This window comes from Mesoplodon mirus (genome assembly GCF_964341445.2).
Source record: "Mesoplodon mirus genome assembly, chromosome: 6".
Taxonomy (NCBI): domain Eukaryota; kingdom Metazoa; phylum Chordata; class Mammalia; order Artiodactyla; family Ziphiidae; genus Mesoplodon; species Mesoplodon mirus.
Window position 1 is genome coordinate 59,778,316 of NC_138982.1, and position 17,712 is coordinate 59,796,027.

Below are 17,712 nucleotides of genomic sequence, written 5' to 3' on the forward strand. Positions count from 1 at the left end.
AAATGTTCACTCTCCTATTGTTTACTGGGTAATCACCTATTTCTGTTTCAAAATTTGATTAAAACATTTTCCCTGAGAGGCCATTCTTGAAGTTTCCCCATTTCTGTCTTTCTTACAGAACACACTGTATTGTAATTAGTCACAAATCTTCTCTAACAGATGAAAATATGTGCTTTGGAGGCAGGAACCACAGTTATCACAGTTATCTCTGTATTCCTGAGGCCTGGCCTATAATAGATGTTTGATAAGTATTTCTAGAATAAATGAATGGATTAAAAGCAGCTTGTAAAAAGTTATTAAATTGCTTATTATTTTTCTTCACCTCTTAATTTTTTTTACCAGGTTTAATAAATGTTTATTAAATGCCAGACATATGTTTAGGACTTTCACTTATCTGACAATGGTGAATGCCCACATTGTGCTAATTGCTGTGGAGTTACAATAAAGTATAAAACAGTCCTCCAACTGCCTTCAGATTTAGCAGGCAAGAAATTCAGAAAAACTAACACACATGCAACAACTCTATTTAAATAGTTAAGGACTAAACTGTATGCTATTACCTTTATAAATTCTGTAGAACATTAATGTGGGCTAGAGGATCTGGGGAATACTAAATGGTAGAGATGGAATTTGAGAGATATTTATATTGAGAGGCAGGGAGGACAGAGGAAGAACTGTTTGTGGAAAATGGCAGGTTATTATCAAAGAAAGACCAGAAGAGAGAATGAGTATGGTGTATGAATGAGAGTTAGAAGGACACTACTGGACTGGGGGTTGGAGATGCAAAGTCACTAGGAGGGTTAGGATGATGCTAGATAAAAGGTTGAAGAGTCTGTACTTGAAATAGGCCATAAAGAGGCACATCCTACAGTCTCCTGTCTTCTTTTGTTTTTCCTTAGACTCCCTCAAGACTTCAGAAAATGAGACAGGACAAGTGTCCCTTTGTGGTTTTGCCTGTAGTCAGGCAGGAACCCATGAGGACTGGCCATCATGAGGTCATGGTTATTATTAGAAGTGGCTTTGAAAACTTTAGGTAGTTATGCTTCTCTATCTTAGTGCAAAAAGGACACAAAAAGCTTGATATGAATGGGAATAGCATATACAACAAAAAGTGAGTGTATCGCTAGGACAATCTCTGTACTCAGGTTTTTTTGGCTTTTCATATAACGAAGTATCAAGTCTCCTAAAAGGCCAAGTGAAGTGTATTAATACTGGCTGCTCTCCTCAGAGATTTGGGCTCAGATTTAATATTCAAATAGTATTGACAGGTTAATTCTTCATCTTAATTTTTGCTTCATTAAATGCATCATCATTTTGGAGGAGACAGTATAGTGCAGTGGTTAAGAGCATGGATTATGAAGTCAGATTGTTGGATTTAGAATTCTGGCTCAGCCACTTACTAGCTGTGTGACCTTGGGTAAGTGATTTAACTTCTCTGTTTCTGCATTTATAGCATCTTTTAATTTTTACACTATATATATAAAAAATAAGTCTGTTTTGAGGCAGGCAGGGAAATTTGCACTTTGGCGTTCTAATACACAGACGGCTGTAAAGGAAAATACCGACTACACCACTGTTAGCTAATCCCTGCCCCGACAATGAAATTTCCATAGTTTCTGAAAGGTCCATTAGTGACTCTAGATTTTGGCAGCTAAGAGTTTTTTTTTTTTTGGCTGTGCAGTGTGGCTTGTGGGATCTTAGTTCCCCGACCAGGGATCAAACCTGGGCCCATGGCAGTGCAAGCGCAGTCTTAACCACTGGACTGCCAGGCAAGTCCCTGGCAGCTAAGAATTTTAAGAAATAGTTAATAATTCTTCAACTTTACAGCTTTAGAAACCAGGTTGTAAAATAGTGGTTTTTAAGAGGGATCTCATGTGGCTGATACTTTAAATGCCATTAAGCAATACATTAGTAAATGCTATGTGTATCTCCCTGCTAAGCATATAAAATAATCTAAAATGTCAAATTCCCACCAATTATAAAATTTAGTGTCACAAAAACAAAATTTGATTTACTAACATCTTAATAAATATGTTTAAGTAGTAAATAAACCAAGGGAAAAATTGGAATTTAAAAAAAAAAACAACCCAGCATACTTCTTTCCAAGAGAAAAGTGATTTTTTTTTGGCTGCACCATGCAGCATGTGGGATCTTAGTTCCCTGACCAGGGATCGAACCTGTGCTCCCTGCAGTGGAAGCGAGGAGTCCTAACCACTGGACCACCAGGGAATTCCCCAGAAAAGTGATTTTTTTTTGTACACCATTCACCATGAAAAGTTTTTCCCAAAGAAGTACTTATTATAAAAAACATGGATATGTTACTGAATTGTGTATACTTCATCTTGGAAAGAAGAAAGACAGATGTTTCAGCTGCCTTGATTTCACAAGGATATATTAGCAATCACAAACAAAATAGGGAAGGGTACCTGGCTAATGGCTCAGTAGGCACTGCAAAAACAAAACAAAACAGGGACAACAGGTCTATTAGGAATCCCTGACAAAGTTTTGGAAAAGATTCCCCAACTTTTGCTCTAGAAAAGAAAGAACTTTTTTTGTTCACGACAGGCACTGGTATATGATTTTTATTGCTGATCCTTGAGCTCAGTCAGCCTGGCAAATGTACAAATGTAACAGAACACAAATAAAAGTTATAAAAATATGATAGCCTAACACCAAATAAATGCATTTCCAGAGGTACTGAAGAAATCCAGGTTACATGTAAAAGCTATACTTGAGCTATGTTGTAACAGCATTCTACTTAATGATGAAATAGGGAAGGAGCTTCAGGACCATGGAGAATATTTTTAAATTACTATTTATATTATCCTTCACTAAGAAATAAAAACTACCTGTTGCAGTAGTCAACCACAGACTCCCTCGTTGTAAATAAAGCTTCCTCTCCTTTCTTGGCCTTCGCCCACTTTGAATCCAAAAGGCAATCCACTGCTTTTGAAGCTAAAGAAGAAATTTATTATTTTAAATTTAGTATACAGCAGAATTTGTGTCTATCTAAACAATATTCTATAAGGCAAATTTCAACATTCTGGCATCCGAAAATAAAACCAAGTTCAACAGAAAATTTAAGTCTAACATAATCATGACAAATAGTTCCTCAAAACCTCAATTTGTGAAACATACTGATTAAGCATCTTTCTTAAAGAATGCTGTGAAATAAATGACATTCAAAAATATAAACTAAAGCAAGATAAATTAATGAGAAAATGTTCTTTAAAAAATTCAAAATAAATGTAAATAACACTCTTATCAAATAATCATAATATGGGATAAACAAACCAAAAATCTTCCACTACCACAGTAACAGAAATTCTGTCACCAAGCTTTATTGTAACCCACCGAGGAATAAGCTCTGTGAAACAATCTACTGTCACTGGAAGAAGCTAAATATATGAGATGTGAAAAAAACAGCATGTCTATTTTTATAAACTTTTAAGGACTATCAAAATCATTAATCATAACACTGAAGAGAAGATAAATAAATGTCTTCCCAATAATAGGTAATTCAACCTTAACTGATCAGACAGGCAAACTCAACAACTATTGATTTATAAGCTATGGGGCAATATTACAGATAATATTAGCTCATTATGAAGTTGTTTAGATTATGTGAAGAACAAACACTTGTATCACACTGAATTCTATTCCAGAGTTTTACAGAGTATCGTTAAGTACATGTACTATCTTAATAAAAGTTAGTGTTAGTACTGAAAATAAATCCTATTTTAAAGATTTCCAAGAAACGTTATTAAAAAGCACTTTCTTTTATACTTATTGACATTTTCAATCATGAAAGGAAAGAACAGGATAATCATTTGTCATATGCTCATCACTTAGCTTCACCAATCATGCTTGGAGAGCATTTTTAAAATATCTATCTATCCCCAAATTAGGTATCTTCGTAAGATATGTACACAAATATAATTTTATTGATGTAATCCTACCAATAAAATAATCAACCCGGTGACCCATCATATTGGTGGACTTTGTTGGACAGTTGAATCGAAGAAACTTGGCTACAGCCTTCTCTTCTTTAGATGGTTCACCAACTTCCTGCAAAGTAAGAATATTAATTTAATGTAATCAGTTACTTAAATCTTTTTAAGTTTAGTACAGCCCTTTCTTTCAAGCTTTTTCTGGAGCAGACCTGGTAATGTATACAGAAGACAGAATGGAGATTTTTAAAATCACGTTTTTCAAATACAAGTTGATAGGGCCCAAACCTGTCTGCCTCTCGGCCTCAGCTACAAAGCATTTATTTTGAGTTGTTTTTCCAGTACGGTAATCATTTTGTACCAGTTCACCTTCACTCTTGCCTGGTCTCTTTTTAAAAGCCGTAAGGCAATAATTCAAAACATTAAGAGATTGTCAATAGTGAGTGCCCAAATGTCAAAGTAAGTAGAAACAGGTGCCATAAATAACAGCCAAAGCCATGTACCTTGAACAATGGACAACAGATTGCAGGAGTTGTTCTCAAATTAACCAAAGACAGCTCTCCCAGTGTGGTCCCAGATACAAACTACTATCAGAGATGCTGAAGATTTGTATTCCCTTCCCTTTCCCCTGTGGTTACAGACTCTAGATACTGTCAGGGAATCTTTTCTCACCTTGCCTTTCTTCTTTTCTTTCTGAACGGGGTAAAGCAAAAATAAAGATGCAATAGAGAAATAAATTACAACTCATTTAAGAACTGATTAATGGAAGGGCACAAAGAGTTTTGGAAAGGCTGCTTTAATTCTTCCCTGTTTTCTTTTTTCCATTCCCTCCTCCAAACTTTCTACCAGCTTCATTGTTTATCATTCCCCATCTTGCTTTTATTTCCTTACATTCTGAACTTATGTTCCTGTATACTTATCTTCCCCACTCATATACTGAAAAAAATTAGGTCAGTCTATGTTTGCATATATCTTATATATATATACTTTTAGTTGTCTTATTGCTGTAAGCTATCGTAATAAAAGTACTGTCTTTAATTACATGTTTAAGCACAGTACATACAGCACTCAAGCAATATTTCTAGCAATATACAATTTAAATCTGAATGATTTCAGGAAAGTCTATTTCTTAAGATGAATAAAGTGCCAAATAATAGTAAAGAATTATCTGCCAAGAATCTAGTCTGCCGAGAAAAATTAATGCTGAAGACAGTTACGTTTTAGGCAAGACATTCTAATAACACAAAACAGGAAAAATAAACTCTCTAAATCATCTATCTTTACATCAGTTTTCCCAAAAGTTTCAAGTTAGTTTGCATTCAGTTATGTTTGTTGAAAATAAGGAACAACTAACAAATCAAAGTTTCAGCTTTAATTTTATCCTGAAGAGGAGTAATTTGTGAGATGTAGCGAAAATCTGTGCCGTGGTTGCTGGGTCACCTGGCAGCTACTTCTCATATTTCCTTCTTTGCACTTCCCAACTTCTCTACTTCCAACAGCCAATTAACAATGCACGATTCTTATACTCTCGTACTACCCCATTTGTGGGTTACTATTTGTGACAATAAAAATTAAAAGCCTGCACAACACTGTATATCAACTATACTCCAATATACAATAAAAATTTTTAAAAAGAAAAAAAAAAAAGCCCAAACCATTCAATCCAAATGAAGACTATAGTAAAAACCAAATATTTATGTGAATAAAAGACCTTTAGTTTTATATATAAAAACACATATCACAAAGAAATAGAATCTTAAAAAACTATAAATTCAAATTTTAACACTCCAAGTTCAGTAACAACTACAATGTTCATAATTATTTAATCTGGGTCCTAGTCACAAAATATAGTTTCTGACAAACTAAAAAGTAAAAATTCTATATTTCAGCTTTTGAAATCGCACTAAAATTAACATATATGTTAGTATATGTTAAACGATAGCATTTAATTATGTCTGTGTAACGCACTGCATTTCTAGGAACCTCATCTATTAGTAAATAATATCCTATATATTCACATACAGCCAAAAAAGTAATACTATATAAATAGTTGGAAATAATGAGATACTATAATTGGCTTTATAGAAACCAATTCTATTTTATAATCACACCCATATATGTTCAGTTTTTCCCTCAGTTGATACAACTGTTGCCAATTTAAAGATTTATCCAATTAACTGATAACTTCTTACTGGGATATGCTTGATTAAAAATGGTATGTGGGGGAGAAGACTCAATAAACATAAATTGTTCAAGTGCATACTTACTGAGTGTTTACCCTATAATAACTCTGGGTGCTACTGTTAATACCAAAAATTTGTTAAGGCATGATACCTATACTTTGTTACAACCTTCCAAAACAACAACTGTTACTTTCCAAAATGAGTGGCAGAAAAAATATTTTAGGAGTACAAAAGGAGTGAGATTATCAATGTGGATGAGAATAGCTATGAAAGACCTCTTGGAAGAGGGACCTGGATTTTGAAAGATGAACAAATTTGGGATAAGCTGAATGAATAGCATAAACATACTGTGGCTAAAAATGAGCATAAAATTTGGCTCTAGTAGAGACAAGTTAGGAAGAATTGTGAGGTTAAGTAAGTATAATAGGGCTATACAGTATTCAAGGCAGTCTAAGAAATTTCAAATTTACTCCTTAAGTCACAGAAACTAGGTTTTGAATAGAAGGAGGACAAAATGAGAAAAAAAAAAATGACTTAGACACTATTTTGGAGCCTGTATATAGAATGAATTGGGGGAAAAAAGCACAAGGCAGGAAAACTACTTAGTATTCAAGTAAGATGTGATGTGATACTAGACTAGGAATGGGAAGGATTTTGACATTTGAAACATTTCAGATGTAGAACAGATAGGACTCAATGATAAAAGATGAATGAAATGGCTTAGTAAAAGATGTCAGATTTCTAATTTGATCAACTGAAAGGAGAGTTTTTCAATTAACAGAAATGTGGGAGGAAAGTGATTCTGGGGGAAAAACAATCACATCAACTTTAGGCATGACAAGTCTACACTCATACTAACACTCAAACCATTTACTGAACACAGGCATACAGGTACTAATCTACTGATTGTTGATAAGAGGCATCAGATGTAAAATCTATTAGAATACCCAAGAAACTGAAAAGTCCATTCTATTATTATATAATAGGGAATCTGATAATACATGAATCCACATTTTAAAACCTCATTTTAACAATTAACTTCAAGTTAATTTAAAAGCAAACTCTTTTCCACAGCTGCAAAAACAGACTCAAGTATTCTATTTGCATTCCCTTCCCCTCCTTGGTAAAGGCACTACAAAGCAAGAATGAAGAGAACAGACCCAGAAAACATGGACTTGGATAATCTCTCCCAACCAGACACAGCGTTACTTATTCATTGATACTTTCTTAAAGTATCAGTTAACTTCCCTTAAACATCTGACTAGAAAAGTAGTGAATTCTATCAACATATTGGTACAACAGAACTGATTCCTTCCTTGCTCCTCCTTCAAGTTCAAATCCTTAAAAAGTTTCTATCATCCTTTGTGAAATATTATGAAATATTCATTATACCACATGTAAGTTATACATACTGTAGACTGCCTCTAACAGTTTAGGATTTGTGCCATCTGCTGGGGCTTTAAAGCCAGAAAGAAAGACTGCTACAGAAGAGCACCAAGAGAATATGACCTTGGGAAGCTAGTAATATAGAAGAGCCTGCCATGGAATCTTCATTCTCACTGCTCCCCTGCTGCAGGCTAAAACAGTCTTATCCTCTTCCTGTTTATACATTAGTCTAAAGTACTTCCCCTCTTTGTTCCCTTTTGATGTGAAGAAATCTTCAGAATATTTTCCTAACTTTTCTAGAAACCTGACAAAAAGTGAAGGCCTTCTGCGAATAGCATCACCCACTAATAAAGAGAAACCAGCTCATCAAGCCTTGAATGAAGAGAACTTTGTAGCTCAATGAATGAGCTCAAATGTCTTAGAATGAGGAAGCAAAGAGCCAGTACGTTTTGAGACTGGACTGCCAACCCAAACACCAAGATGCCGAGTGTTGCAACTCTTAATCCAAAATTACAAAAAATTGAAAGTTTGGGTAGAGCATTCTTTTTAAATTATTTAACAAATACTATTTTTATTTTAGAATACTTCAACACTCAAATACTACAATGAAACTGGGGTTACCATTTCTAACTATATATTATTTTTGGTACTTAAGATAATCTTTTTGAGAAAAAAATATTAGATCAAGAGTCAGTAAGCCATGAACTTCAATCTTACAGAATTTTTTACTTAGAATTTGTTTTCCCCATCCTCCCACCCCCAAAACGACTAGAATTTTTAAAAATTGCTATATTCAATAGAAATAAGCTTAGGTAATAAATAAGCTTGTTGAATGAATTAAGCAAAAGAAAAAGATTAGTTCACCGTCCATTTGTATCTTTATACAAACACTATAAAATATTCGTGAAAATGCAAATAGGTTAACAGGTTAAAATCTGAAAGCTGGAGGAGATCTTAGATAAATCATTTGCTTAAAGTCACACAGTATGTTACTAATAGAGCCTTACAAGAGTCTCTGTATCTTGACTTTGGCAGTGCCCTTCTAAAATCCCCCACCCCCTGCCACTGTAAGCCCTTCATTAAGCCTCTGGGGGGAGTTTTCACCTAGGACTGGCTTCCTGGGTTCCATCTCTTTTCTTCAGAAAGTCCCAGAGTCAGAGTGCATAATCCTAAACTTTCCCTTTTCTGAAATTAAGCATATTGGTTCATGATATGTCAGGGTTTTACTGACAGGGAGAGAGATGGGTGCAACAAAGTTAACTGAGATGCAGGTATTATAAAATTTCTAGGAATGAATAAGCCATTTCAATGTCCCAAAACTCAACTAGATACTTTACACATAAGCAGAATACTAAATGGGATGAGTCTCTTTAGCAGGGACAAGTCTCATTAAGTCTTTGTTGTACAATTTAATATAAAGATTGCAAGATTAAAGTATGTCAAAACAATTTATTTTTATTTTTTATTTTATCAATGGTGCGGTGGAATGAACATTCAACTGGAATTAGAAGACTTGGTCTAAATCTGGTTTTACTATCTTGATGAGTGACCCTGGGTCAAGCCACATATCCTCACTGAACCTCAGTGCATCTGTAAAATGATGTTAATGGTTTAGATCAATATGTTTTATACCTAGTAATACTTTTAGATCTAGGTCCTAAAAGTAGCTTAAGGATGAGGGATAATGGTAGTGAAGTAGTGGGGTACTGAGGAGATAGGGCTTTGGGCCCACCCCTCTGCTTTTACATAAGAGCTGCATTTGTGCAAAAAGATTCCAAAAACCCCTACTACTTGAAAATCGTTTTCAACTCTAAAATTTCATGGTACTAGGATTCTCAATTAACCCTTCTAGTAAGCAGCACTTTGTTAACCTATAAGCCCTGATTGTAATGTTCTTAAAAACTTACATGATTGCATTTCTTAGAAAACTTACAATAATTTACTTTCAAATGTTTTATTAATTTGAATTGAGATCACTCTCACTTGAGAATCTCAATCATGAAAACTTTTCAATAACGTCAGTGAACACATAGCTCACTTTTGGTTTTCAGTGACCAGTAAAGTGAGTCCAAGAAGGAAATGTGACAAAATAGTCTTCTTGCTTCCAACTTTGATGGAATACCAGAATCTAAAATTAGGCTACGTTAGAAAAAGCATACAGGGCTTCCCTGGCGGTGCAGTGGTTGAGAATCCGCCTGCCGGTGCAGGGGACATGGGTTCGAGCCCTGGTCTGGGAAGATCCCACATGCCGCGGAGCAACTAAGCCTGCGTGCCACAACTACTGAGCCTGTGAGCCACAACTACTGAAGCCTGCACACCTAGAGTCCATGCTCCGCAACGAGAAGCCACCACAATGAGAAGCCCGTGCACCACAATGAAGAGTAGCCCCCACTCACCACTACAGAAAGCCCACGCGCAGCAACGAAGACCCAATGCAGCCAAAAATAAATAAAATAAATTAAAAAAAAGAAAAAGCAAACAAATTAACTACTTTTAAAAACCCTGAACTTGTTTGTATCAATCATTTCCCCCAATATACAAATTACAATTCATGGTCAGTAAATCTACTAAACATAAAAATCGTTTCTAAACATGAAACATCAAGTAGCAACAGGAAACTGAGTTAATATTACAGATCTTTTTGCCCAGAGTCTCACAATAGAATTTTTTCTGTAACTTCAACTCTGAATTTGGTCATTACGTTTGATCTTTTTGTCTAAAGTAATGTCAATATTATAGAGTTTCTGATTCTCTGGAGGGAAAAAAACCAAGAAGTTTTATAAGATATTGTATACTTTTATTAATTTGTTGACACTGCACAGTAGTACTCCAGGTAGCACTCCCAAGATCTCCACAACATTTTACATAGCACAGGTATGTAGAAAACTTGGAGGAGGTGAAAAATGTTATTTATTTTCACTTAGCAGTATACTAACTTGATTTTTAACAATCAGATCCTCATACACTTATCTAATTCCCAACTAAACAACAGTAAGTAAATAGCCATTCTTTATGGAACTCACAACTCAAAGGTTTATTTACTGAATAGATAACTGTTAATCTTTCTTCAGCATATCAGAGTGCTTGACAAAAACCAAAACAAATTATCCTAAAGCCTTCATCCTTGGGGAAGGGGAAAAAGGAGTTATGTGCTAAGCACTCTTTTAATAGCTTTTATAACCTTTAATAACAAGTCATCCACGAACTTATTTTTTCTACAACAACCCAATGAGGATATTTTTTAAGGTAAATATTCCTTCTTACGGATTTGGAAATAGAGGAAAAAAGTTAAGTAACTTGACCAAAGTTACACGGCCAATAATTATTGACACTGGGGTACAAACAGGCATAAGTTTTAGCCCCCAGTCACTACCACTACTATACAGGTTTTTAAATCTATCTTTCTGCTTAATATGAGATCACAATTGAAATAGAGCAGCTATTCAAAGTGAATTAGGATCACCTTTATAACAATATTAAAGAACAGTTGAAACTGTAAAAACAATGTTTATTTAAGGCCATAAAATGTACCATGTGTGTAAATCTAAGTCCAGTAAGTCCTAATTTGATAACTTCAACACAAATTCTAATAAAAGTATATTTTGTATCCATACCTGACCAATAACACTAAATTTTGAAAGACTAGAAACAGTATAATTAGAAACTTCTTCCATAACAACCTTAAGCCTTGGTTTTATGACCTGTCTGAACTTGGGGGGCAATTGTCTCTGGTCCCCTTCTGTACTCTTTTTGAAACTACTTTCTTATTTCTGCCTAATTCTAAAATTCCAAATTTACTGATCACTGGCATCTTTTTTTTCCCTAGTACTTCAAAGTTTTCAGAAGAATTTTAACTTGCATAGCTCAAATCACCTGTGGTGTAAGTCAGTTAAGTGATAAAAATGGGGGAAAAAAACATCAGAAAGTCATCTAAGCAATGAAATAGTAAGGAACAAAAAGACAATGACGAGTTTAACAATTTGTGATTAGTATATTAACAGTTTACAACACGCCATCAATTTATGACGACATATGAAGGTTTCTAGGCACAGGAGCTAATAAGGAGACAACAAAACATCCTGAGTCTAAGATGTTCCCCATATTTAACCCTCTTGGCAAAGAGCAAGAACAACAGGGGGAAAACTGCAAGGAAGAAATACACAGATGACATGCATGTGGAATGAGGGAGGGATGCTATGTAGGTTATGAGGATGACACACTGGCATGTGAAAGGTTTCTGGGCGGGACCCGCTCGTTGCAGTACCAAGGGAGTTTTGTTTATTTACACTGTGTCGCTGAAAGAAAGCCGGAAAGCTTCCGTTGGACGCTTAAGTTAATAACTGTGAGGAGAAAGGAGGCTGCACGCAAACAAACATCTGGATACGCAGATTGCCGCCTGGGCCCCTGGGGCAGCTGACCAAACCCCGATCACTGCCCCCTCCTACGGTCCTTCTATCTGCGCACAAAGAACGGGCAGCTTTTGGTCAGTCCTCCGCCTCCTTCTACCCTAATTATCGCGGCCTTAATTTCGGGACAGCTGAGGCGAAAGGATGGCGTGGAGAAGGGAGGGGAGGAGCCCGGGGAGGGTCGGTGTCTGCGCTCGGAGGACGCGGACCTCCCAGCACAGGCCCAGGCCGGCAACGCCGCCGCCGCTGCCGCCGCCGCCGCCGCCGCCGCCGCCGCCACCGCCACCCTGGGCTGGCGGCCGCGCCTCCCGCCTTCCGCCGCTGCCCCAGCACCTCCGCCTCAGTCTCCGCCGTCGCCAACACCGCCCTTCCTCAGGCCCCTCACAACGACTCAGCCCGCAACCGGCGACCTCGCGGGGGAACCCCACCCCACCTCGTCCTCGATTTCGCCCGCCCTTCCCGGGAGCTTTCCCTGCGTCTTCCACTTCCGAGAGTCCCCTACCCCAGGGATCGGGTTTGCTACCTGAATCCGCTTCTTGTGTCGCCTGCGTTCCGCCATGTTGGCCGCTCCGCCCGATTCTCTCTGACGTGGAGGTAGGCGGGGGCGGCGGAAATATCGCGAGAGCGCGCCGCGGGGCTGTTATGTAACCTACCGGCTGGCGCCGGAGCGGGGAGGCTGGCGAGAGGCCGGTACTAGGCGGGCTCGGCGGGTCTTGGCTGCGCTTTCTCTCCCCTCTTTTCTTGGCTCCTTTTGTTGCAGGAACTGGAAATCGCTGGGACCAGAAGGAAGTTGAGAAGTGGAGGACTGGAAAGAGTCCTTGGTTCTCAAACCTGACTGGGCATCTGAATCACCTGGGAAGCTATTAAAATACAGATTCCTGGGGCCCCACGCCCCTCGGAGTCACTAGGTTTGGGGTGAGCCTTTTACAGAGGATTTCCTGAGACCTATGGAATTCTAGACGTCTCTAACTGTGGCACTTCTTTTCTTGCCAGTGAGCCCTGCATCATCTATTGCCCACGTGTAAATTCTCCTAATCCCATTCTGAAGATGGGAAAGCCGAGACAGCTGAGGTGTAGCGATATGAACAGATTTATCTAAGGCTCCACAGTTGGTAGATGGCACAGACGAGACCTAAGCCAAATTATCTCCCCGTACAATGTAGGGGGTAGTCGGACTTATGTGAAACAAGCTTTGGATTCCCCATTCCATTTTCCACGTTGCTTCTCGAAACGCACCTTTAGAATCCGAGTCAGAGAACTCGGAAGTACAAGCAACTAATACGATGAATAAGGAGAGAGATTCTAAGAAGCTGGAATTAAGAAGACTGCAGGGTATTTGGAGTCTGGTGAATTACTATTATAACTATTGTTATTTTAGAGCTACCTAGATCAAAGAGAATGGGCTTAAATTGCTAGTAAGTGTTTTTAGATGGAGATTTTAAAGCATTTTAAATAATGGAAAATTGGGAATTTATGGAAAAGTAAGATGAAGGAAATAAAAATCCTTAACGCTACCGTCCAAAGATCTGTTTATTTTCTTCTAGTATTTATTCATACTTTGTGTGTATATATATTTCTCCCTTTCCCCCAATTGAGATATTGCATAATATGCCTTTTTCACCTAATGTTATGCTGAGCATATATCTTTTAAAAATTCTTTATTTCCCATATATATGTAACCTAATAGCAATTAAATATGTAATTAAGGCAAATAGTGGCATCTTGATGCCTAGTCTTTTATAAAGTAACCTAGCTAAAGTTCATTTTTGGACTATGCAGTTCTGCAGTCTGGGGACTGGATCAGCAAGTCATTTGGTTCCTTTTCCTTCTACAATCTACAATCAGGGTGTGTGTAGTCAGAGAGGGGTGAGAAAAAATGATGATTCTTACCAATTAAACCAAAACATAACACAGCATATGAAATGTGTTTATTTCCTTCAGTCCTCCCCGTCCAAAATGAGGGTAGATCTGTTTTGTACAGTTTTATTTGGAGAACACTGGATTCTCTTCATAGGATAGTTACTTTATAAATGAAAATATTATTGTATTTAATAGATGTTGAGTGCCTACTAGATGCAAAATGCTAGGTTAGGACTATGATGGGGAATGAAAGCCCTTCGTGGAAAATAACTACCTCTCTAGCTACTGCCCTACCACCTTTTTCTTCAGAAGAGGTTTAACTTACTCTCCCACGTCTCACTGACATTCACTCCTTAGACTACAACAATTTGGTTTCTACCTCCACCATCCATTAATAATTCATGTCAAATTGTAGCATCTTATTAAGGATTTGACAATATTGACCATGCACTTAATTTGTTCTCCTTCTTTGGCATTCATGATATCAGGTTGTTCCTTCTGATTTCTCTTTGGCTCCTCTCTCTTTACCTAGCTCTTCAATGTTCCTGGCCACCATGTTTGCATTCTCATGTTCCCTTTTCTCCATGCATTCTGGGGATTCTTATTCATGTTTACAGCTTAATTCCAAAATACTGCATTAATGTTTATTTCTAGTTGTCTTCTGGGTATCTCCACTGAATGTCCAACTAGAAATCACCATTCCCCCCCCCACAAAACCTGTCTCTTTTACTGTATTTTTAAACTCTGTTAACTGCATCACTGTTCACTTAATCACTCATGCTAGAAACCTTGGAGGTATCTCAACCATGCCAATCAGTAAGCAATCCTGTTGACTCTGCAACTGAGATGTTTGGAATTCTTCCCTTCCTCATCATTCCTATTGCCATTGCTTTGATTAGGTCTTTATCATTTCCTACCTGAAATGTTGTTGCAAAAGCCTGCTAATCGTTCCGCCCCAACTCTACCCTCTCTACACTCCAGACCATCTTCCACTCCCTTGTTAACCACCCGCCAGGCACCATTGCTCCCCAGAGTGTACAGCAACATTAAGGATGGCTAATGTTTGCACATGTAACCCAAATGTCATGTTTCTGGGTCCTCCCTCCATTTAAAATTTATATAAAAATAGCTCAAGCACTCTTCTTATCACCCCATTTATATCTTTGATGGTGGTAGTGGGCAGTTTCTCCTGGCCACTTCTTGCTCTGATTTCCCTATGAATTTGCAATCTCATTCCTGTCACTTGACTTTTATTTCTCACCCAAATGAGGCACATTACCCCTCTCCCTTTCTTTTGCCAACGCAAAACTTCTGTTTATCCCTGGACTCTGTCAATTCTTCTCCCTGGGGCTGAAACTCAGCTTTTTTCTTGCTATATAGAGAATTTTAGGTCTTTACTCTTTACTGGATTCCTTGGGATGCATAAATATATAAAAACTCATTACCATGTTCTGCTAAACAAAGGGTTCTCTGATCAGGTTCCCCTCTCTTGAGGACTGATGATTAGGTGGGGACTTGAAAAAGTCAGTTTCCTGGGATCTACCATCCCAGTAAGTGGAATGGAATAGTATATAGAAATGTATTCCCATTGATCAGACTTAACCAAACTGGAAACTGATACATTTAGGTTTTTGTTTTAAATAACACTTTCTCTGGGTCCATCTTGTATGTTAAATATATATGTGTGACTAAATTGAAAAGAAAAAAAATTGTAAGGAAGTATAGCAAATAATGCCCAGGCCTTTTGGGGCATTATTTTTATAAAAGCACTTTAAAATATGTTAATTGACAATGTCAGTGACTTAATGCTGTTATCACAAAGAAACAAAATTTAATATAGATATGTTTAATATAAAATAAAATACAGTAAACCTAATTTTACTTAAAATTTCAGTCAATGTTTTAAATTGAGTTGATTCTTTAGACTTCCACTCAGGAAACAGCATAAATAAGACAACGAATATGTATTATTGAAAAATGAGCATAAATAGTTTGTTTTGAAAAAAGCACATGAATTTTTAGTACGCTAATATTAGACTAAGAACATTTTTATTATTTTTTATTTTTTTATTTTTTTGCGGTACGCGGGCCTCTCACTGTTGTGGCCTCTCCCGTTGTGGAGCACAGGCTCCGGACGCGCCAGCTCAGCAGCCATGGCTCACGGGCCCAGCCGCTCCGCGGCATGTGGGATCTTCCCAGACCGGGGCACGAACCCGTGTCCCCTGCATGGGCAGGCGGACTCTCAACCACTGCGCCACCAGGGAAGCCCTGACTAAGAACATTTTTAAAAGTCACTTTGACTTTTTAACCGAAATGGTAATTGTTTTGTCATTCCCCTAATTAAGTCCTTGTTAAAATACAGAGATTAGTTTCTCTTTTTTTGCACTGAACCCTAACTAATAGAGCAAAGATAAGGAAATCATGAGTACAGTGTATGTGAATGAAGATTGTACTACTAATGTTGCTGTTTGTAAGGACCTAATTAGGGGAATTAGATGCTTCCAAAATCATTGAAAGTTTGCAAGAGCAGGATCAAGTCTGGGCCTGTCAGACCCTGCAGAACTAACCACTCAGGGGAATCTCTACTTTGGAGGAGTGAGGAGTCCACGATAGCCACGCTGAGTTCAAGAAATTACCAGATAGCTGTGATCAACCTGTCGGGAAGCCAGCATCAGAAGTTGTTGCCAGCACTGATGCAGCTGCCTCTTAACTCCCACAATCAAGGCTGAACACTGGAGCTGTAGAAGAACCCTGTATCTCCATGACCTTGCTTGCCAGCAAAGTGAAAGCCAGCCAGCAGCAGAAAGGTGGCTTCCTCATCTCTTTTGTCCTTCTGATATACAACCAGTGCATTGAATTAGAACCAGACTCTAGCTGCAAGGGAGTCTGAGGAATGAAGACTTTAGCTTTCTATCCTTTGCCATGTGCCAGCTGACCATATCCAACCATCATCTTCTTCCTTAGAATCACCTGGGTCACTACTTTCCTGCTTCATCTTTCGTACTGTGAGACCACACTTCTCCTACTCCCCCATCCTGCCAAGTGCCTTTTCATACCCACGTTTCCTATTTTTTTCTTCCCTTTCTCACTTGGCAGATCCTTCAAGGGTCAGGAAACCTAACACTTCCACAGTGAAACCTTCCCTGAATTCTTTCTTCAGTAGAATTAGCTGTTCCTTTTTCTGGGTTTCTGCAACATTTCATACAATCAATGCTATAATATATATAATTTAATATAGTTTTAATATATTATATGTAAAATAATTCTATAAATTATATATATATATAATACAATTTAAAAAATAAATAGTATAATTTGTTGTTTTTCTTTCTACCAGACTGTGAACCTTTTAAGGGCAGGTACTACGTCTTATTCTGCTGTTCTCAATATCTAGTCCAGTGCCTGGCTTAGTGTGAATGGGTGTCAATGGAGTAAATAACGAATGATGACAATGACATAGTCCTTATCCTCTGCAGCTTTCATAAATGGAGAGAAATATACTTACAAGATGGACAAAATTATGTTAAGTCTTCATTATATCCATGGTCTCTATTATAGTCCTCTATGAAATTAGAAGAAACCGGTTTAATAAGCTTCCCTAGGTTGGATGGAGGAAGCACTTCCTTGTGCAAGACGAGAGACTCTAGTTTTCAGTCATTGTGCTTGGTTTCCTGTGTAATAGTAGTCTTACCTGAGAACAGAGACGTGTAAGGATCCACCTTCTCAACCTACCTCCAACCCAGCAATTTGAGAGAAAATACAGGGTTTGACAAAGCAAAAAATCCCCCACATTAAAACCTTTTGGACAAGGAAAGAAAGCTAAACCTCATAGGTTATTAATATATCTAGAGCTTGTTTTCTGTCCAAACGCAACATCTATGAAGATGGGAAGAGAGGAGAGGGATGGCAAGGGTGAGAACAGAAGTT

The 17,712-nt window shown here is 37.6% G+C and overlaps 1 protein-coding gene across 1 annotated transcript in view; it reads right to left on the reverse strand.

Annotated features, from left to right (window-relative positions):
- The window catches only part of SEC62 (SEC62 homolog, preprotein translocation factor), a 28,803-nt gene extending 16,300 nt beyond the window's left edge, over window positions 1-12,503 (reverse strand). Inside the window, exons 1-3 of the mRNA XM_082625450.1 lie at window positions 12,449-12,503; window positions 3,960-4,068; window positions 2,850-2,955 (exon numbers count right to left, since the gene is read on the reverse strand). Coding sequence (XP_082481576.1) covers window positions 2,850-2,955; window positions 3,960-4,068; window positions 12,449-12,484 — 251 coding nt within the window. The 5' untranslated portion in view covers window positions 12,485-12,503. The remainder of the gene's footprint in view (window positions 1-2,849; window positions 2,956-3,959; window positions 4,069-12,448) is intronic.
- Window positions 12,504-17,712: the final 5,209 nt, after the last annotated feature.